General features: G+C 37.4%; 1 protein-coding gene across 2 annotated transcripts in view; it reads left to right on the forward strand.

Moving 5' to 3' along the window:
• The window catches only part of DNAJA3 (DnaJ heat shock protein family (Hsp40) member A3), a 43,488-nt gene extending 21,910 nt beyond the window's left edge, over positions 1 to 21,578 (forward strand). The window contains exons 6-12 of one of the 2 annotated variants that reach the window (XM_020995524.2): positions 2,391 to 2,538; positions 3,064 to 3,128; positions 8,697 to 8,825; positions 9,600 to 9,715; positions 10,615 to 10,712; positions 19,477 to 19,593; positions 20,238 to 21,578. In XM_020995524.2, the coding sequence (XP_020851183.1) occupies positions 2,391 to 2,538; positions 3,064 to 3,128; positions 8,697 to 8,825; positions 9,600 to 9,715; positions 10,615 to 10,712; positions 19,477 to 19,580 (660 nt within the window). In that variant the 3' untranslated portion in view covers positions 19,581 to 19,593; positions 20,238 to 21,578. The remainder of the gene's footprint in view (positions 1 to 2,390; positions 2,539 to 3,063; positions 3,129 to 8,696; positions 8,826 to 9,599; positions 9,716 to 10,614; positions 10,713 to 19,476; positions 19,594 to 20,237) is intronic. The other variant, XM_020995525.2, reaches the window with a different exon arrangement.
• The last annotated feature ends 604 nt before the right edge of the window (positions 21,579 to 22,182 follow it).

The raw sequence follows: 22,182 nt of genomic DNA on the forward strand, positions 1-22,182 counted from the left end.
GCCTTTTCTCTCAGATATATGGAGAATGGAGTCAAACTTGTAAGACTTCAAATCATTCCCCAGTCGCTAAATGGTCAAGGGGTCAAATGGTCAAAAATAGACAGTTTTCAGATGAAGAAATCAAAGCTATCTATAGGCATGTGAAGAAGTGCTCTAAATCACTTTTGATTAGAGAAATGCAAATTAAAACAACTCTGAGGTACCACCTCACACCTATCAGATTGGCTAATATGACAGAAAAGGAAAATGACAGATGTTGGAGAGTATGTGGGAAAATTCAGAGCCTAATGTATTGTTGCTGTGGTTGTAAACTGATCTGTTCTGTCCTGGAGAGAAGTTTGGAACTATGCTCAAAGGGCTATAAAACTGCATACCTTTTTTTTTGGGGGGGGGGTTTGAGCAATGGGAGTTAAGTGATTTGCCCAGGCTCACGCAGCTAGTAAGTGTTATGTGTCTGAGGCTGGATTTGAACTCAGGTCCTCCTGAATGCAGGGCCAGTGCTCTATCCATTGCACCACCTAGTTGCCCCCAAAACTGCATACCTTTTGACCCAATAATACCACTACTAGGGTCTTTATTCCAAAGAATTTTTTTTTTTAATTTTAAATTTTTGCTTTTTGGTGAGGCAGTCGGGGTTAAATGACTCGCCTGGGGTGACACACCTAGTTGAGTGTCAAAGAAATTTTTTAAAAAAGGAAAAGGACATATACATACAAAAATATTTATAGTAGCTCTTTTTGTGATGGCAAAGAATTGGAAATTGAGAACAAATTATAGTATGTGTGATGAAAAACTATTTTTCTGTAAGAAATAACGAGCAAGATATTTTCAGAAAAACCTGGAAAGACATACATGAACTGATGTAGTGAAGTGAGCAGAACCAGAACATTGTACATAGTAACAGCAACATTGTGTGATGATCACCTATGATAGATTTAGCTATTCTTGGCAATAAAAAGATCCAAGACAATTCTGGAAGACCTGTGATGAAAAATGCTATCCATATCCCTAGAAAGAACTGATGGGAGTCTGAATGCAGATAGAAACCTACTCTTTTTTAACTTTATTTTTCTTGGGGTTTTCTTTTTTTTGGTCTGTTTTCTTTTACAACATGACTAGTATCAAAATGTTTTGCATGACTGTACATATATAACCTTTATCAGATTGCTTTCCTTCTTAATGAGGGGAAGAAGAGGGAGGGTGGAAGAGATTTTGGAACTCAAAATTGTAAAAAAGGTTAAAAATTGTTAAAAATTGTTTGATATGTAATTGGGAAAAATAAAATACTAAAATTATACTGATTAGATATGATAATAGATTAGACTAGACAGGAAGAATTGGAAATAAGGGAATTTGGTAGCTCAGTTTTTGAAAGACCTAAAAACGTAAATAACTGAAAAAATTACCTATTTGATCAGAACTGCTGAGAAAGTGAAAGCAGGCTGACAGAAATTAGGTTAGGCCAACTTTTTTTTTTTCCAATTGGGGTTAAGTGACTTGCCCAGGGTCACACAGCTAGTAAGTGTCAAATGTTTGGTCTGAGGTCAGATTTGAACTCAGGTCCTCCTGACTTCAGGGCCAGTGCCCTATCCACTGCGACACCTAGCTGCCCCTAGGCCAGCATCTTATACCATATTCCACAGTAACTTTGAAGTGGGGCTATGATCTGAATGTTAAAGACAATGCCATCTGTGTACTTATTCATACATAGCCAGTGAGGGGGGCGTGTGATGTGGTAGATAGGATGCTAGACTTGCAGTGAGGAAGACCTAGCTTCTACTTTAGATCCCTGTTAGCTGTGAGATGTGGTGCAAGTTACTTTACCTTGCTTGCCTTGGTTTCCTGATCTTTAAAATGAGGTTTGGTCTCCATGGCCTCCAAGGTCCCACCCAGCACTATATTATGATCTCTGAACCTATAGTCAGTGATTCTGTGAATGCAGTAAAATCAGCTGATAACCTTATAATACTTCATAAACTAAGAAAATAACAACAACAACAACAAAAACTTTATAAATTGCTTTCCCTCCCCTCCAAATTTATAGTAGCATAGGTAGAATTTTCAGGTACTTTTGTAGAGGAGATAGACTCTCATTTTATTGATAAAATTGTTGATAAAACCAGTACACACCCTTTTTTTTTTTGTATTCAGAGATAGCTTTATTACTTCTGGAAAGCTGTGTTTGTTAGATTAAAATGTTTGAGGGCTATCTAATCTGTGGGGCTTTTAAAATTTTATACACACACATACACACACATACATATATAAAATATCTAAATCTTCAGTGAGTCATTTTCATGCTATACACCATGAGAACTGTATTCAGCCAGCTGTCTTGTAGTATATGGAAGTGAAAGAAATGTATTGATTTTTCTTCCTTTTTTCAATAGGAAACCATAAACACAGGCCCTTTTGTGATGCGTTCTACATGTAGACGATGTGGAGGCCGTGGATCCATAGTAACTACTCCTTGTGTAGTATGTAGGGGAACAGGACAAGCCAAACAGAAGAAGAAGGTCGTCGTCCCAGTACCTGCAGGTTCATTTTTATACTTACTTGGTGTAGAATTGATGTTTTAGAATTGAGATGACTTTTCTACTCTTTATATACAAATGATAAAGTTGTAGTAAAGACAGATGAAAAATAATAAATATTTGGAGATGTTTTGAAATCAAGGTTTTTAATACATTTGGTATCATTCATCCTTTAGTACTTTACTTTATGTACCTTATTAGAAGGGAAAAAATTTGTTACACTCTGTGGGAGAGTCTCAAAATTGCCTTAATTTCCTTTCTTTTGGTTCTCTCCTTCTTCCTCTAGTAGGAGCCAAATATGTACCTCCTAGAAATATGGTAATTTCTTTTAAGGTTTCTGTGGTGCTTTTTCATGTTTAAAAAAAATGTCATAATTTCAAGAAATCATACTTCTTACCTTTCTAGATAGATAACATACTGTTTTGCTGGTAAAATACAGCATTAGAGTAGTCAGGTTATAAGGTGTCTTGTAATAAGAACTTGAGTGATCGAAAAAATTTAATAATATTTAATTTTGTTTTTATTGCAGGAGTGGAGGATGGTCAGACTGTTAGAATGCCTGTAGGGAAAAAAGAAATTTTCATAACATTCAAGGTATGTGTTTCACCTGTTGTTTTTATGTAACAAACTCTTCTGCCATCCTGAGAAAGGTAGGGAAGGTAGAGGCAGTATTTTCTCTTTTAAGTGTAAAGCAGGGACTAGTCAAATCTATTGAAAATATTTCTTGAAATTGGGGTTTTTAAATGAAAATATTGAAATCAGCAAACACACGTACTTGTTATCTGCAAGATAACTATTATAGGTTAACTGTCTGCTACCTATAATAGGTAGGTGCTGGGGATATATAGGTAACAGAAAGTTTCTGAATACTATGTGAGTGTGGTAAACATCCCCCAGATATTTGAGAATAATCAAGACATAAAGGACAATATAAGAGATTGCTGCCACAGAGATTATTGAGTCATCCAAGCTCTGCTTAATACCCTGAATCAGAACTATAGACTGACAGTTCTAATCTAATCATTTGCTGTCTTCAGTGGAACTGTTTCAGCCCACTACTCCCCACTATGACTAGCAAACTCCCACCACTTGCTCCTTTCCCAGTCCTTGTGATAAGTAATCCTGGGCTGTCTATGAATAAATCACCCTCCTCCCCATTCCCTACCTTCACCTTCTTATCCCCAACTTACTCAGTTTTACCCCTCCCATGTTTCATTCCAACTCTCTCTACTTGTGTCCTCTAGAGTTCTTGTTCCATAACAAAGTTCCCTTTCATTTTGAAACTTTCTTTCAATCCCCTTCCGTCTTATGGCACACAAAGAGAGCTGGCTTCCCTCAGATGACTCTCTGGCTACTCTTTCCATCTTTATTTGCAGTTCATCGCATACTTATTGCCCACTAACTTCAAGATCCTTCCCTTTGCCACTATCACTCAGCATCTCCTTTTTTGATGTTCATTTCTTCCAAATTTATCATACATTTCAGATCACGATGGCTGTTTTGTCTCCCAGACACCGTGTTATTTTTTTTCCCCTCAGTTCAGTACCTGGATCACAGTCTTTCCTCCCCAACTCCTTCCCTATATTAGGGAATTTTAGCATATGTGGTGGTGCTTCTTCACCCTGATCTCCTTGTTCCTCAGTCTCCTCAGATCTCTCTTCAGACTTCATCACTTAACTAAAACTACTGCCTCCAATATTACCAGTGATCTGCCACATTTTATAGTCTTCTCAGTCCTCATTTTTTGACCTTTCTTAACACTGTAGACTACTCTCTCTTCTCTGGGTTTTCATGATGCTGCTTTCCCCTACTTCTTTTCCTGCATATCTGACAACTTCTCAGTCTCTTTGGTTGGCTCATCATATACATCACTCCTCTTAACTGGGTGTACTCCAAGGCCCTGTTCTGGGCCCTCTTTTATCTCTGCATTCTCATTTAGAGGCCTTATGAGCTCCCATGTATTTAGTTATCATTTCTATGCAGATGACTTGCTTGTATATGTCTCCAGCTTGATTCTTCTTCTCCGTTATAGCTCCATGTTGCCAGTTACCTTTTTTGTATTTCAGACTGAATTTCCTATAGCTATCTTTAACTAGTATGTCTAAAACAACTCGTTGTTTGCCCCCAAAACTATCCATTTTCAAGAACTTCCCAATTTAGGTGTTATCCTCTACTCATTCTCCCCGAATTGCATCCTTTTTTTTTCCTTTCTTTTTTAAAATTAATTTATTTTTACTTTTCAACATTCACTTCCATAAGATTTTGAGTTTTAAATTTTCTCCCCTTCTCTCTCCTCCCCCTCCTCAAGACAACATGCACTCTGATATAGGCTGTACTTAATACATTCATATTAAACATTTTCACATTAGTCATGATGTAAAGAAGAATTAGAACTAATGGGAGGAACCACAAGAAAGAAGAAACCGAAAAAAAAAGAGAGAGAGAGAGAGAGCAAATAACGTGCTTCCATCTGCACTCATATTCCGTAGTTCTTTTTCTGGATGTGGATAGCATTTTCCATCATGAGTCTTTTGGAGCTATCTTAGATCCTTGCATTGCTGAGAAGAGCTAAGTCTGTCAAAGTCAGTCATTTCAAGTGTTTCTAGGTTTTTCTGAAGTCTACCATCATTTCTTATAGCACAATAGTATTCCATTACATTCATATACCACAGCTTGTTCAGCCATTCCCCCATTGATGGGCATCTTCTCAATTTCCAATTCTTTGCCACCCCAGAAAGAGCTGCTATTAATTTTTTTGTACATGTGAGTCTTTTTCCCATTTGTATGATCTCTTTGGGATACAGACCTGGAAGTAGTATTGCTGGGCCAAAGGGTATGCACAATTTTATAGCCCTTTGGGCATAGTTCCAAATTGCTCTCCAGAATGGTTGGATCAGTTCACCAGCAATGCATTAGTGTTCCAATTTTCCCACATCTTCTCCAACATTTACCATTTTCCTTTTTTGTCGTGTTACACTTACATCCTTTTCTTATCACTCACAGCCACTACCTTCGTTCAGGTCCTCATTACCTGGACTATTAAAATGATCTCCCTGCCTTAAGTCCCTCTTTACCCAGTCTGTTGTCCACAAGCTGCCAAAGTGATTTTCTAAAGCACAGGTTTATAATGACCACTATCTGGTGGCTCTGTAATTATCTCTAGGAAAAATATGAATTCCTGTGTGGCTTTTAAAGTCTTTTACAACCTTGCCTCAACATTCCTTTTCAACCTCATTCTTCTCCTTTCCATGCTCTTCGTTCTACCCAAATTGGCTTATGTTCTCATGCATGACCCTCCATGTCGTGACTTTATGGCTGGCCTTTGTACTTGGAATGAATGTGCTTTATCCTCACATCTACCTTGTAGAAATCTTCATTTCCTCCAAGACTCAGCTCAAGTGCCCCTTTTTACATGAGCACTTTTCTGATTCTTCAACTGCTAGTGCCTTCCTTTCCTAAACTAACCTGATTTATTTTGTATCTTTTCTGTTTGTACTTATATGTATACATGTTGTCTCCCCTGATAAAGCAGCAGCTCTTTGAGGGTAAGGATTATTTGATTTTTGTCTTTGTATCCCCAGCACCTAGCAGAGTACCTGGCGCACAGTTCTTAATTAGTGTTTGTCATGTGATTGATTCAGATAGGGAACACAGGTAGAGAAATCTGGGAGGCAGCTTTGAGTAAGTGTTTTGGACAAATAGGTGTGCCTGATTTCCCCACTTACTTTTTTAAAAAATAAGTTTTTATTGATGTGGGAGGAACAATAAGGAAGCCAGTGTCACTGAATTACATAGCACATGGAGAGAATCAGGTTATAAGAATGTTTAAAAAGTAGGAAGGGCCAGGTTTTGAAGGGCTTTAAAAACCAAATGAAGCATTTTATACTTGACCCTGTAAATAATAGAAAGCTACTGGAATTAATTGAATAGGAGGATGACATGGTTAGGCCTGTGCTTTAGAAAGATCAATTTGACAACTGAGTGGAGTATGGATTGGAATGAAGACAGACCAACCAGAGGGCTGTTACAATGGCATGGGGTATTAAGGGCTTGTATCAAGGTCCTGCCAGTGTCAGAGGAGAGAAAGGAGCACATACGAAAGATGTCAGGAAGGTGGAATCAACAGGATTCAGCTACAGATATGAAAGGTGAGAGAGTGAGGAGTTAAGAAAAACATCTGGGTTGTAGTCCTGGGTGACTAGGAGGATTGTGGGTATCCTTAATAATAAGGAAGTTCAAAAGAGAGGAAAGGTTGGGAAGACAGGTGATGAGTTTGATTTGAGGCTAAGTATGTAAGTCATCCAGTTCAAGATATCCAAAAGGCATTTGGAGATGTGAGATGAGAGGTTAGTACTAGATAAATAGATCATCTGCATAGAGATGATAATTAAGTGCATGGGAGTTTATAAGATCACCAGATGAGCTGGTTTAAAGAGAGAAGGGAACAGGAAACAGAACAGTCTTGGAGAGTGCCCATGGTTAGAGGATGTGATCTGGATGAAGACCTAGTAAAATAAGGCTGAGAAGGAGTGATCATATAGGTAAGAGAACTAGGAGAGAGCAGTGTTACAAAACCTTCAAGAGGAGAGTATCAAGAAAAGGGTGATCAGCAGTGATGAAGGCTGCAGAGAGGTCAAGAAGGGTGAAGATCAAGAAAAACCATTGGATTTGGCAGTTAAGAGACCATTGGAAACTGTGGAAAGTGAGTGTCAGTGGAATGATGAGACTGGAGCTAGACTGCAGAGTTTAGAAGAGTGAGACTAAGGAAAAGGGGAAACAGTGACTATAAATAGCCCTCTCTCAAGGAGATTAGTCACAAAAGGGAAGAAAGAGGGGATGATAGTTAGCAGGGAAGTTCTGAGAAATTGAGCACATAGTCAGGCAAAATGAATTCCCTCATTAGCCATGTCTGAAGGTGGGCTGTCTTTCCATCACCTTTGTAAGTTTTTTTCTCCATGATGTTATTGTATAAATTGTTTTCCTAGTCTCACTAACTTTGTGCAGCATCAGTTGATACGTCTTCTTCATTTCCTTTGGAACCATTTCTTTATTTCTTGTGGCACAATAATATTCCATTATATTTATGTATTGTAATTTGTTTAATCATTCTCCAATAGGATACTGCCTTAGTTTCCAATTTTTCACCACCACAAAAAGAGCTGCTGTGAATATTTTTGCACGTCCTTTTCCTCTTTAATTTCTTTGGGTTATAGGCCTGCCACTGGTATAGCTGAGTCGAAGGTAACTTTCTGCCATAGTTCTCAGTTGCTCTCTAGATGGCTGTACCAATTCACAGTTCCTCCAGTAGTACAATAGAGCTTCTGTTTTCCCACAGTCTCTTTAAAGCATGTCTGAGGTGTCACCTCCTCTATGAAGTGGTTTCTTATATTGTTAATATAGCTGTTAGTTCTCCTTCCCTGAATTATTGTGTGTCTGTGTGTAAGTATATGTATATACTTATTTGTGTACCTGCTATGTCCTTCCATGCACATAACAGACACATAATAAATGTTTGGTAGCCATTAGGTTGCTCTTGGCTTCTCCAGCTCCACAATCTGGTGAGGAAAACCCACTTTTTTTTTAAAGACTTATTAGTTTTCCTATTTCATCTTAGATGCAAATGGTGGGGCAATTTGTGGGCCTGATCTCATTACTGACTGGTGTGGGAGATTTCCCTGCTCTGTTTCTGACTTGGGATAGTTTGCTTCCCCTTAGGCAAGGAGGTCTTTCCTGGTGGCTCCCTGCTCCTGGGAGCTTTCACCTTGTTGATAATGAACTTAGTGTTGTTCACCCAGCTCACTGCATTTCCATTCTTCTGAGCTCAAGAACAGAGTCATGAGGAAATTTCTTTTCTTTCTTTTTTTTTTAATGTAGCACCTGATACATTGAAAAAATGGAGCTGTTTTTTTCCTCCCTCTTATAATTCAATGAATTATAGGTTGACAAAGGATAGATACTTTTTGAGAATGGAGAAAAGCTAAGTCCAAAACATTGAAGAGTCCATTTTGGGGAAGTATAGCCTTTTGGTTATGATTCTCCTTGAAACAAAAGCAGAAAGGGTTGAAATTGTACCTCAGATCTCAGAATTTGGTTTTCTGGTAAATAATGTGTCATTTATAGGGCTTGATCTCTTGGTAATAATCCTTTTTCTTATTATTTTAGGTTCAGAGAAGTCCTGTGTTTAGGAGGGATGGAGCAGACATCCACTCAGACCTCTTTATTTCCATAGCTCAAGCTGTCCTTGGTGGGACAGCCAGAACTCAGGGGCTGTATGAGACAATCAATGTCACGGTAAGTCATTGGTCTACCAGAAATTAAGGGGGTCTATTTACTGCCCTGCCTGGGAAAATGGAATTCAAGTGTCCTGTAACTGCTGAATTAATAACATATTTAAACTTTAGGATTATGTTTTTACATACAAGAATAAAGCACATTTTTAGGTTGTTGTTGAATGTGAATTATTTTTTCCTTATTCAAAGTCCTGGTATTCATGAAACAAAGGAACTGATTGGCCTCAGTCAGTAACACTATAATTTGTGAAAAATCAAAATCACAGATGACCCAAAAGAGAACAGAGAGACATATTGTGTGCCTAAGTAGGCTGTAGCCTATTAACAATAAGAACTTGTATGCAAGACGTGACTTTAAAAATAGTATTAAGGAAATATGTGATAATGATAATGATAGTAATAGCTCATGTTTATATAGCACTTTTAAGGTTTGCTTTTGCTGGGAAAAGGAAGCGGATTGGTCATGTAGCAGAAGCGAGGGATCAGAGAGCATTGAATATTTAAAAAAAACCCAAAACCTAGAAGATGGCTTCTAGCTCATTGGGTCAGTCCTCTGTGGAACATTTTATGAGAAGATGTGGTTGGATTATAATCTGCATGGTTAGAGGGAATATTCAGATTCATGAAGTTTTGGGTTCATTGAACTATTACTAGATTAAATGACAACTAACTTTTTCCAAGGCAGCACTTTAAGATTATCTTACCATAATGAAAATTATTCATTTGGGTCCCTAGAAACACAAGTAATCTCAACACATTTCTTTCCCATTCATAGATCCCTCCTGGAATACAGGTTGACCAAAAAATTCGAATGAGTGGGAAAGGCATTCCCCGGATTAATAGCTATGGCTATGGTGACCACTACATTCATCTAAAGGTTAGAATTCCCAGGTAAGTCTCTAGTTTGGCAATAGATTAGAATCTAATAAATCTTTCACTTTGAATAGCCAACAACACTTATTGAGAATATTACTCTATATATAATGAAAACTTAATGACTTTGCTTCTGAACTACTCTACTTTTTGCATTAACACTTTTTTTCTCTGAAGACTCTATAGTGGTTAATAGTTATTGTTGAAATAATTTGTTGAGAAGTAATTCAAAATTTGATTTTCATTTACGTTTTGGAAAAAAATCTGGTTTAGGGACCTCATTGTTTTTTACTATATTCGGAGAATTTTCCCTCCACATTTTAGGGGTAAGAAATTGACATTTTAGCAGCAAGACACCTTTTTTTGGGGGGGGGCCTGGAGCCAAAGTTTTTCCCACTGACACTTCTCTGAAATTATAATGAAAGCCAGTGGAGAAAAAAGTTATTTTTCTAACCTCTTTCAGTAACATATGTGTTTTGAAGGTGAATGAATGCAAATAGGTAGGAGGATATATCATTTGGGTAATAGAGAGTGAATAAATGGGTAGGAAAATAGGTCAACCTGAGGACCACAGTGTATTAGTTATATAGTTTTGTGTTGAATGTTTTTTTTTTGGTAGGATAATGCAGAGATTATTTAGGTCTAGCAATAAAAAAAGAAGAGTGTAAGCAAACATGGAGTCTTTTTATAAGTGTAAGAGTATGGAGAATCATGTCTTTGTATCTGAATGTTATGATGAACCTTTATTTTTCCTGCACATGCAATGGATAACACTAAAAGATTCTTAAACATATTAGACATGGATATGGTTTATCATTGTTTACTGCGTACTAAAGGCTATCATATGTCTCTGTCCAGAACAGGCATTAAATAGCCACTCAGAAATAATGGTACATTGCCTTGTTTGCCCCTTACAGAAGACTGACAAACAGGCAGCAAAGCTTGATGCTCAGCTATGCAGAGGATGAGACTGATGTGGAAGGGACAGTAAATGGTGTCACAAATACAGCTACTGGTAAGGATTTCATGTGAGATGTTTTTTACACTTTAGAGGTGACTGAATGGAACATAGAATACTTGTTTCTGGTTTTTTTGGGAAAGATAAGTGAAAGACTTCCCTCCCAGTCTTGGGGGCATTGAGAGATAAGTATATCAACATTTTTTTTACCCCAGTATTTTTATGTGTTGTGTTTTTGCCATCTGTTCTAGAATCATTATTATAGGCAGACAACAGGCATTTGGATATGGAATGACTAGAAGAGTATCTTTTTCTTAAAAAGAGTATCATTTTCTCTCTGTATATTTGTGCTACAGTAAGAATGTTCAAAATGTCTCTTGCTAGATGGGAGTCTCTGTAGAGTAGTTAGGAACGGTCCTGGGTTCTGTCACACTTGTTCTGCCGCTTGCTATGTGACCTTGGGCATAATATTTAATCCCTGCTTCAGAACTCCTCATCCATGCTTTTGGAGAAAATTCTGATTTCAAAAATGCTTTTGAGGTGTCATACACAGGGTTCAATAGGAGTGCAAAGTATCAAGCAGCAAGTAATCATTTGACTTTTAAACATTTTTAACGTTGACTTTAGTTAAAAATGAGAAGTCAAAGGAGTCTGTTCTAAGCTTAAATGTGATGCATAATGTTAGAAAGGTAATGTGGCATCCTGGAATGAGCATAGTATTTGGAAGTCAAAACGTAGGTTTGACTTCCAACTCTGGCTCTAGCCGTGTGCCTATGGACCAGTACTTGTATTATAGGATTGCTGTGGGGAAAACATTACTGTTACCAGAGAAGTCCTAAGTAAATTACAAGTAAATAAGCTTCAGTAAATTATGGGAATTTATTTTAATAATAAGTACATCAAAGCCAAAGCTTTAGCCTTCCACGTTAGTAATTGTTTTAATAATTAATACTGCTCCTCTCAGTAAGAAAAACATCATGCTGTTCTGGTTCAGAAAAGATGATCTCTCTGCAAGCCCCTGTCTTTATAGCACAGGATGGCTGTCTCAGAGGGATAACCAGTATAGTCTTGATATCTCATTGCCATTTCATTATTTCATATGTATTGTACAAAGTTTTAAAGTTTTGGGAGTTTAATGGTTCTGATTGAATGGTGTGTAAATTCAGAACCTAGGGCTTTGAGGCCAACAAAGAGTTTTTCAGTAACATGCAGGGTTTGTCAGTGAAGCAACTGGAAAGGATTGTTCTATACATCAATAAAGTAAAAATAAATATTGATGTATTTTGTTAGATATCACCAAATAAACACCCAAAATCCTTTGAAAAAAATTAATTTGTCAGTTGTTTAAAGAAAAGAGAAATGTGTTCTTTAATTTTTACAAGTTGGTACTAATACCAGCTATAGCAGTTGACCATGGTTGTGCGTGACTTTCCACCCACTTTGTTAGGATATTGGTATAATTATTTTATGTGTCATTCTTTTTACTACATTGTTTCCCATAAGCATTCTTATCTTTTTCTGAATTTTTTATAATTCATCATTCCTTATAGTACAGTAATATTCTACCATAGTAATATGATTTGTTGAGCTCTTCTCTAACCAATGGGCGTGTATTTTGTTCTGCTTTATAGTTTGTTTTTTTGAGACTCTCCCCAGTCTAGAAATAGAGTAGCTAATACAGTTCCCATTACTCATTGTCACAAATACATCATGCCCAGCTCTAGATTTTTTTAATATTGCATATAATACTACTGTGAAAATATTTGTCCATATATATAAATAGTCTTTTATATGCAAAGGACTAGACAATTCAGGGCACAAAAAAGCCAGGGGCAAAAACTTTTATATGTAGAATTTTGCAAGAGCACTGAAGCATCATTGAATAATTTAGAATACTTTATCCTTATTTCTTTTCTCAAATAGTCCCTTTTGCCAGGAAACATTAAAATAATGATTTATTCAAGATAACTTTCATTAAGATTGTAGGGTATGTGGCAGTTTCTATAATTTTCATTTGCTGTAACTCAAAAAACTCAAAAGTTTTTTTTTCCATTGTAAGCCAGATCTTGGTTTTGTGTTTTCATTAACATAAATGGAATAGCTTGACTACTTTATTCATTGGCTGCGTTTTATAAAAGTTATTTATAAAATGAAAACTTATATATCAACTTCTCCTTTTGCATCAATTTAAAATTTTGGAGGTATATTCCCAGGCAAAATTTGGTTCCAGTGTATAATCAAGATCATATTTAAGAGTCATAACCTTCACTTCAGTGAGCCCTCTGTTATTGTATAAGGCATGAATTTAAATTTTTTACACTCTCTATGGAGAAAATCAAATAGTCAGTCTATAGTGTACTCGCACATTAAAATAGCACTCAAACAATATTAAATTTCATTAAGGGTTCTCACCAAGGCCATGGTGTTAGAATCCCTGTATACCACTGTTCTAGGCATTTCACCACACAGTAACTCTGAGAGCTGCTGAATAGGAAGAATACAAGCTCTCTCACCTACCCTCTGTGCTCCATTTGTGAAATGTTTACTGGGTCAGGCACTGAATGTGAGGATGGTGCACCCACTGTCAAAAAAACTTGCTGTTAGGCTGTAACCGGTAGGTCTGCCTTCAAAACATTTGTAGTTGTTAAATACACACCAACGAAGGTTTGAAGTTAATCTTCAGTTTCTTTGCATATTTGATTTTATTATAGGGAAAATGTATACAGGGGAGACATTGAGGCCTGAAAAACAAAGTTTCTTAATTAATTAGTTTACGTGAAGTTACACAGTTGGTCAACAGAACTACTCACCATCTTGTAGCTAGGAAAGACCTTTTAAAAATAGAACATATATCCTTTCTCACCCCAGGGAAGGTGTGTGCTAGGAGGACTTTAAGCTTAGTTAGAGGACAGATTTGTTTCTGCTAAGGCTTTACTTGAGGACTGATTCTACCTATCTCTTGTTAGGATACTGGTGGAACTTAGGGGCTTGAGGTAACCCCACATACTTCCACATCAAGACTGTTTTGAGTGAAGAGGTGAGGTTATGGAGCAAACCTGGGGTACTTTGAATTAACTTTGCTACTAAGTAGATTTTTAAGAGATACAGCTATGGGCCCTTTGGACAAGAAGATTTTTTAAAAGCAATTTTGGAATTTGGGATGCCTTACAGACTGCTTTTAATTTCCTTGACAGCTTTTACTTTCTTGGGCAGCTTTTAACCACCTTGTAGGCTTCTTTTACTTGGGAGTATTTGAATGTTATTGCTAAAGAATATGTGAACCCTTAATATTCTTGAGTTAGACCTGAGCAGTGTGCCACTAGTTATTGTGAATTCACAAATCATTAGACACGCTATATGCAATTATAAGTACCAACATTCTAGATTTAAAAATTAACTGATTTTTTGATTATTCATGCTATTACTACCTTCACTTACCATGGCTAATAAGTAGTTGACATGCAGGGAAGAGGCATGAGGAAGATAAGAGAGAAGACATTTAATTAGAGATAAGTCAGTCCAAGAGCAACTGAATTAGTCTGTTTATATGCATTTCAGGTGAGTCATGAAGCTGTGAATGTAGATTTATACTTCTTCTGTCTCTACTCCTGAAGTTGTACTAAAGCTAATTTCTCATAAGGCACATCTTACATTTTTCTTTTGACTTAAATTAACACATTGGAGAGAGGTGTGGCTATTGGGAGGAAATCTTGACCCAAATATAAACATTTCAGAAAGTCTTAAAGGAATGAAGTTTTGAGAGGTAATGTGTTATTAAAAAGTTCAGTATAGTAACTTGTATTCTCTTGAGATTCCATGCATACAGATGGAACACCTATTACAGAACTTTGCACATAATAAACTCTCAATAAATGGTTAAGTGAATGACTTGCTCATAATACTTTTATTCATTAGACCTAGTTAGGAATGTTAGTAGCTAGGGTCATTCAGTATCCTTTGTTAGTTTTTTGTAGAATAGGTCAGTAATTCTACACAAATGATATAAAGTATCATTAAAATTAATGCTATCTAAATGTATTCTTTTCTTTCTTTTCTTGGTGAGGCAATTGAGGTTAAGTGACTTGCCCAGAGTCACACAGCTAGTAAGTGTTATGTATCTGAGGCTGGATTTGAACTCAGGTCCTCCTGGCTCCAGGGCTGGTGCTCTATCCACAAAAGATCATTGATAACTTTGGAGAGACCCGAAAGATTAAGAGACTTTTTCAGGGTTTCACAGACAGTAAGTGTCTGAGGGAAGGCTTGAACCCAGGTCTTCCTAACTCCAAGTCCAGCACTGAATGTATTATTTTCTTAATAAAATTTCTGCATCATGGAATTTCTTTAAATCCCCAAGAAGATAAAAAAATTCTCATATGTAGTATCTTCCCAACATATATGGTCCCTCACTTCTACACAGGAATAAGAGAAGTTATCTTCTTACTTCATATTTGGGACCAAACTTGCTCTTTGTAATTTTGCAGTGTTCACTTTCACCTATTTTGTGGCTTTTGTTCTTTTCATTTACATTGTTGTAGTCATTGTGTATATTGTTTCTTGACTTTGTCTACTTCCCTTTGTATCAGTTCATGTAATTCTTTCAAGGCTTCTCTGTATTCCTCATGCGTGGTATCGGATGATATTCTTAGTAAATTATACATATGAAAAATCCTAAGCCACAAAAATTTCCCACAGATTTACATTCCTTTGTCCCATTTCTCTCAATTCCTGACCTAGTTCAAAAAAAAAGTGGTTTAAGAGGGACAGTGAATTGTGAATCAGAAAACCTGGGTTTGAGTCCCAGCTGTGCTATGGACTACTTAGGGCAATTCCTTTCACATTTTTGGGGGTCTGTTAGGTCAGAGGAGGTGAAATAACCATAATCTGAACCTGGATCATCTAATTCCAAATCCATAGTTCTTTCCTCCTCTACCACACAGTCCCCAGCACTTTAATTTACAAGGCAATTTATATATCATCTCATTTGACTCTCAAAATAATATTTTGTTTTTCCTAACTTGCTGATCTAAGCACATGACTCTTAATACTCAACAAAATCCTCTGCCTTCCTCTTGCCTAGAGAATAGCATTAAAGGCTTCTCAGTTTAACTTTTAGAACCCTTCACAACTTGGCTCTCCTCTAACTTCCAACTTTATTATACCGTACTCCTCTTCCCAAACTTTGTGTTCCAGTTACACTGGCCTTGCTTTTCCTCACATCCCACATGCCATTTCCCATCTCCATGCCTTTGCACTGTGTACATTGGTCTGGGATGCACTCCATCCTCACCTCTACCACTTAGAATCCCTTTTGTCCTTCGAAATGGGGTCAGGTGCCACCTTTTGAATTAAGCATATTCTGATTCTTGTATTTGTTTACAGGTATACTTACATATACATATGTATGTCAATATTATCTCTTTCAATAAAATAAAAGGTGCTTGAGGGCAGGGACTGTTTTGTTTTTGTTTTGTATCCCTTGTACCTTGCATAATGCTTGGCACATGCTAGGTAATTAATAAATGCCTGTTTCCTTTGCTATAGAGTTTTTATTCCTGTTCTGGAGCCTGAGGAAAGAGATATGGGGAGATCATGACTTGGCCAGTCACATGACTAGGTACTTTTGACCCCATGTTGTACTACATGGCCATAGGATACAAGGAGGATATGAGAAAGAGCAATTTATATTGCAATCTTGTGTGTCTCCAACTTCATAGCACGAAATATTTTGTTCAAATGTTAGAAGACAACTCTCTCTGTGCTTGGAAGAAGTTATCTCTGGCATATTAATTTTTTTACTTGGTGTCAGATCAACTTTCTATATGGTGGTTGGCCAGTCAGAAAGCATTTATTATATGCTTACTATGTGCCAGACACTGTACTAAGTACTGAGAATACAAAGAAAAGCAAAAACGTGGTCCCTGCCCTCACAGAGCACATATTCTAATGGGGGAGACAACATGCAAAAATTGTACATACAAGATATATATAGTGTAAATGGTAGGTCATCTGAGAGGAAGGGTATGAGATAGGGAGAAGGTGGGAAAGATCTCCTTCAGAAGGTCAGATTTGAGCTGAGTCTTCAAGGAAGTGAGGAGGCCGAGGTGAAGAGGGAGAACAGTGAAAAGGCACATAATGAAAGATGCAAGTCTGCCAGTGTAGCTGGGTTGTAGAGTGTATGGAGGGGGGAGTCGAGTGTATGAAGATTGAAAATGTAGGAAAATAAAGCCCCAAAGAGAATTTTATATTTGATCTTAGAGATAATAGTGAGCTACTGGAATTTATTGAATAAGAGTATGATCTGATCTGACCTGAGGATGAACTAGATTGGGTACTCTGAATTCTGGCAGGGACACCAACCAGAAGGCTATTGCAATACTCCAGGAGCGAGGCAGAGAGAGCCTGCACTAGGATGGTGGCCGTGCTAGAGGAGTAAAGGGTATATATAAGACACATGGCAACAAATCAGATAATTGTGATGACTGCAACTTAGGACTCAAGGATGACACTCAGGTTGCAAGCCTAGGTGTCTGGGAGGATGGTCATATCCTGGAGGTAGGGAACAGTTTGGAGAAAGGAAGATAACGAGTTCTTTTTTAAGACATGCTGAGTTTGGGATATCCAAGAGACTGTTAATGCTGTGAAACTGAAGGTCAGGAGAGAGATTAGGGCTGTATATACCTAGATCTGGTAGTCATCTTTATTGCAATAGTAATTGAACCCATGGGAGTTTATGAGATCACCAAAAAGAGACAAAGAGAGAGCCTAGGTGGAGTGGGGGTGGGGGAGGTAGGGAGGGAACTACCACCCAGAAAAATAGTAGGTTCAACCTGAATGAAGATCCAGCAAAGGAGATTGAGAAGGAATGGTCAGATAGGTAGAAAAAGAAGCAGATAAAAGCAATATTGCAAAAACCTAGAGAGAAGAGAGTATCCAGAAGCAGAGGATGAACAAGTGTCACAGTCTTCAGAAAAGTCAAGAAGGGTGAAGATCGAGAAAAAGCCATTAGATTTGGCAATTAAGAGATCACTGGTAACTTTAGAAGATGAGATGAGAGGAAGTAGAGGCACTAACTGTAGACAGCTTTTTCAAGGAGTTTATCCATAAAAGAGGAGAGTTATAAGATTAATTGATGGGGAGAGAGAGGGGGAAATACTTGGAATATATTTCGTTTTGTTTTTTAAGGCTGGTGGAACTATGGACATCTCTGTAGACAGTAGTAGACAAAGATTGAAAATTAATAATTGACTAGGGGTGATAGAGGTAAAAGTCTGCTGGAGGAAATGGCATGGAATGGAATCAAGAATACATGTTGATGTTAGAGAGGTTCATCTTGGCAGAGAGGAGGACCACCTCTTTGGATTAGATAAGGGGAGAAAATTTTCTGAATCTTGAGATATGAGGGAGGGGAAGGATCTCTTGGTGAAGGCCTCAACTTTTTTGGTGAAATATGAGGCAAGCTTTAGTTGAAAGGATAAGGAGTGGGGGTAGAATTTCCATGGGAATGAATCAAGTAAGGATGAATAGGTTTGGAATAGCTACTGTGATGAGTGGGATAGAGAATCTATTAACAAGTTTAAAAAGATTGCTTTGCTGTAATGGGGGCCCAGTTTACATATTTGTAGTGGAACCAGTTGGCATGGTTTTGTGAGTTTTTTCCAGTGCTATTCACTAATACATGAATAGGAGCAGAGGTGACAGATGATGAAGTATGTTTTTACCAAGGCATGGTTGGCAATAGAATAAACAGGCAAGGGCTTCCATTGTAAAGGATAGTATAGAGTTAATTGATCCATTAAGGGGTTGAAGTAGGGGAAAGTGAAGAGTCTAGCCATTGTAGGGGTGATGACCTGGGAGAGAGCTGAAAGGTGGAGGGATTGGAAGTTATGATGAGGTTTAGATTGCAAAGCCAAAGGAAAGTTAGAATGAGGAAAGATAGGTGAGTCAGTTCACCTCTCTTTAGCCTCAGATTTCTGAACTATAAAATGGGGATGATGTTAGAAATATCCACCTTGGAATTACTATGTTAAAAAACAATTTTTTGAAGTGCTGTATATTACACAGTGCTACAGAAAGTGTGATTTCATCAGTGTTGGTACTCCCTCTATTGACGCAACTCCTCCATGACTTAATAGATAGCTTTTAAAAGTTGTTAGGTTTAAAAAATTCATCCCCTTGTAGCCAATATGATGATGAAATTCTGAGCTTAGCCTGGACACTCTTCAGATTATAGATGTCCAGTTCATCACAGGACGTGTTGCTCAATGCCTTTTCAGCTTAGTAGAACTTGTCAGCTTGTGCTCTCTAGATTTGATCTTAGTGCATTCTACACACTGAGGTGAATTATTGGAAAAAGATTTTAGGGGAGGATAGTGCTACATAAGTGAGTTGTCTTTGCACCCAAGACACTAAATATGTACAGTATAGTTGAATCTGTGTTAAATTGAAGTACTTTGTAACAAAGCCATTCTTGTCTTGGGTTAATGCCTTTCATTGTCAAAGACAACCTGGTATTGTCATTCATCATTTTTTTCACCTCCTCATCCTGCCAAACTGTCACGAATCTGTATCTACAAAAAACAGATTCCATGCATAAAAGTTTTATCCATGTTGTATTTAGATTAATTCTTTCTAACATTAGCCCTTTCGTCCTTTGCTCTCCCAAGAATGAACTGTTTCTTTCTTCTTGGGATGGTACTTGAGATAACCCTACCAAATTGATTTCCCAAGCTAATACTGTTCTTTCTCATGGTCCATCTGTGGTATATGGTACAACATATTGTAGGTGCCCTTTACCACAGCTTTTTTTACTGTTTGTATCCAGGTGGCAGCACCATGGATAGCTCTGCCAGAGGCAGAGCTAGGCCTGAGGCTGGGGAGAACAAGGAGGGATTCCTTTCCAAACTTAAGAAAATGTTTAGTTCCTGATATCCCAGGCGAGGTAGGAAAATTCTTGAGGTATTTCTTCCCTTCCCCTTCTTCCTTTAAATAGTTGTTCATTTCTCTTACTTTAACTTTTAGCCTCAGGCCTGTTAGGCACTTGTAATTGCACTTGCACTGTTGTCATTATGGCAATAGCAAAAACCAGTAATACATTGCTGAGTGATCCCTTTGTGATTACAATATGTCAGTAGTCAGCTTTGTGATCACATTAAACTTCACTAACAGTTTTTGGTAAACGATTTTCAAACCAGCCCTATTCCTGTTATTCAGTTCTTCACAACAGGCACTTTCTTCATTCTGCAGTTAGGGAAACTGGATTGCCCAGGGTCACAGAGTGAATCAATGGCAGAACTTGGCTTAGAACTCAAGAATTCTAACCTCTTGACTATCTTTAGCTCACTGATCCAGAGAACTGTTAGGAATGCAGGGGTTTTGCAGATCCATTGGAGGCTTACCCATGGTTATTGTGTCTTACCCAATCCCCACACCTGTTTTGGATCTTTTGTATATCCCATTTGGATAAATGATCCTGTATGTCAGCTGGCAAGTGTTTAGTAAATTTTACCCACAGGGGAATTTCCTATTGTCATTTTGAAATTAAGCCAAGTGAAATGTTATTATTAATTTTCTTCTTCCATGCAGGCAAACGGTCCACTGGAAACTAGACAGAGGAAGTCGCAGGAACACTGTCTGTTGGATTGGAAAATGAAAGGCCTGCAGATCAATAGCATAGCAGCTGCATGCAGAGGCTCTCTGACATACTTCAGGAACAGTAAAATCATGTGACAAATTTCCCATTAGAATAGGGTTACCAGTGGATGGACTTATCAGTAAGATATGCCTTAACTCTAAGATAGACCCTGATATCTTAACAGATGATGCAGATTTCCTGTCCATGGGAAGGTAACCCAAATCTTTCTGACTCTGTACATAGTAGAACAATTACATACTACTTACGGAGCCAGAATTTTAATTTGGAGTTGGATATGGTGGGAATTGTAGCTTTGAAACTTAAAAAGAAACAAAACAAAACAGAAAAAACTACAAAACCTGCCCACAGCTTAAAATGAAGCCTTAAGCTGCATACGGCTGTGAACTAATTAACTTTTCACTTGGCAAGTATCCTGAGGAATTGCCTAAGTGAATCCGTCCCTATAGGTTTTCTTCTCTAGAAGCCTATGCTCAGCATGCCTTGACAGTGCCCTTTTCCTTCTGAAAGGGTATGTCAAGAGCTATTTAATTTCTTCCTTCATCACAACCACTTCTGTGTGTTATTGTTTTCAAAATCCTAGGAGTACAGTTCATCTTGTAAAGTAAACACTTTGGTTGTGGTGAAGGCATCTAATGATCTAAGAAGATGGAGGATTGGGGGTGGTGGTTAAATGTATTGACTATAGGACATAATGATCATTATAGAGTTGTCCTTATAAAGGTAACCTGTCATCCCTCCCACTTCAGTTTTGTCATTTAAAGCCAGACTTCAAGCTTACCATAATGCCCTTGTATCAAGTCATATTATATTCCATGTCCCCAAGTGGATAGAGTTCAGCTGTTCCATTCAAACTGCGCTCTTGCCAACTATGGTTCTTGGATTACTGTCTTTATATTGTTGGCATCATCAGAAAAATATCTTTAAATTATTTGACTCTTAAGAATCATTGTCTCTTCATGTACACATGTTTGGTTTTTTAAAAAATAGTAATCTAAACCAGTTTCAAGTTTTCAAGTTAAACTATAGCAAAATGTACTGTTGACATAGTAGCCACAGCTTTATTGAATATTATGACTTCTGAGTATTAAAAGAAATACTTATGCTAAAAGTCAGGCAGGTTAACGAAGAATGTTTCTGAATGGTTCCACTTTATTTCATTTTTAATTTGCTTAAAATAAAGCCACTATTAATGTCTAATTTAAAACATGTAAAGTGATTCTGTATCAATGTAAATAAGATTATCTGCTACAAAAAGATACTTGAAAACCTTATGTGTGGTCCAATTTTTTTTTTAAACAAACTGTTTCAACCACAGGAAACCTATCATCTCATTTGTGTGTCCTGGGGAAATAGAGGGTCCCTAGGAGATATAATAATGATAGCTCACATTTACATAGTTTTTTAACTTGATCTGTATTTTCTTTTTCAAAAATGTTCAGTTCATCAATTTGTTTGTTTTGACATTGATTTTTTTTAAATTTTGAATTCAAAATTCTCTCCTTTCCTCCAGCCCCTCCTCTACCCATTGAGAAGACAAGCAATATGATATCAATTATACATTTACATTGAGTCTTAATGTTTGCAGACTGCTTTACATTCTCCCTTGATCCTCACAGTTTTCTGAGGGTGGCTATTATTCTCCATTTTAGAGATAAGTGATTTGCCCTTAATCATAGCTAGCAAGTAACAGGATTCAACCCCAGGTCTTTCTTGTCTCCAAATTTAGGGCTCTTGCTTTGATTTTGTAGGAAGATGTTGAGAATGTGATGTGGCTCAGATAAGTCTCTGCAAATTTGCTAATGGAAATAACTGACCTCAGAGTTGTCTGGCAGGTGCTAGCTAAGAATTTAAGAGCACTATATGAGGAATTTCCTG

Source organism: Phascolarctos cinereus, unplaced genomic scaffold (genome assembly GCF_003287225.1).
Source record: "Phascolarctos cinereus isolate Bilbo 61053 unplaced genomic scaffold, phaCin_HiC Scaffold_4;HRSCAF=312, whole genome shotgun sequence".
Taxonomy (NCBI): Eukaryota; Metazoa; Chordata; class Mammalia; order Diprotodontia; family Phascolarctidae; genus Phascolarctos; species Phascolarctos cinereus.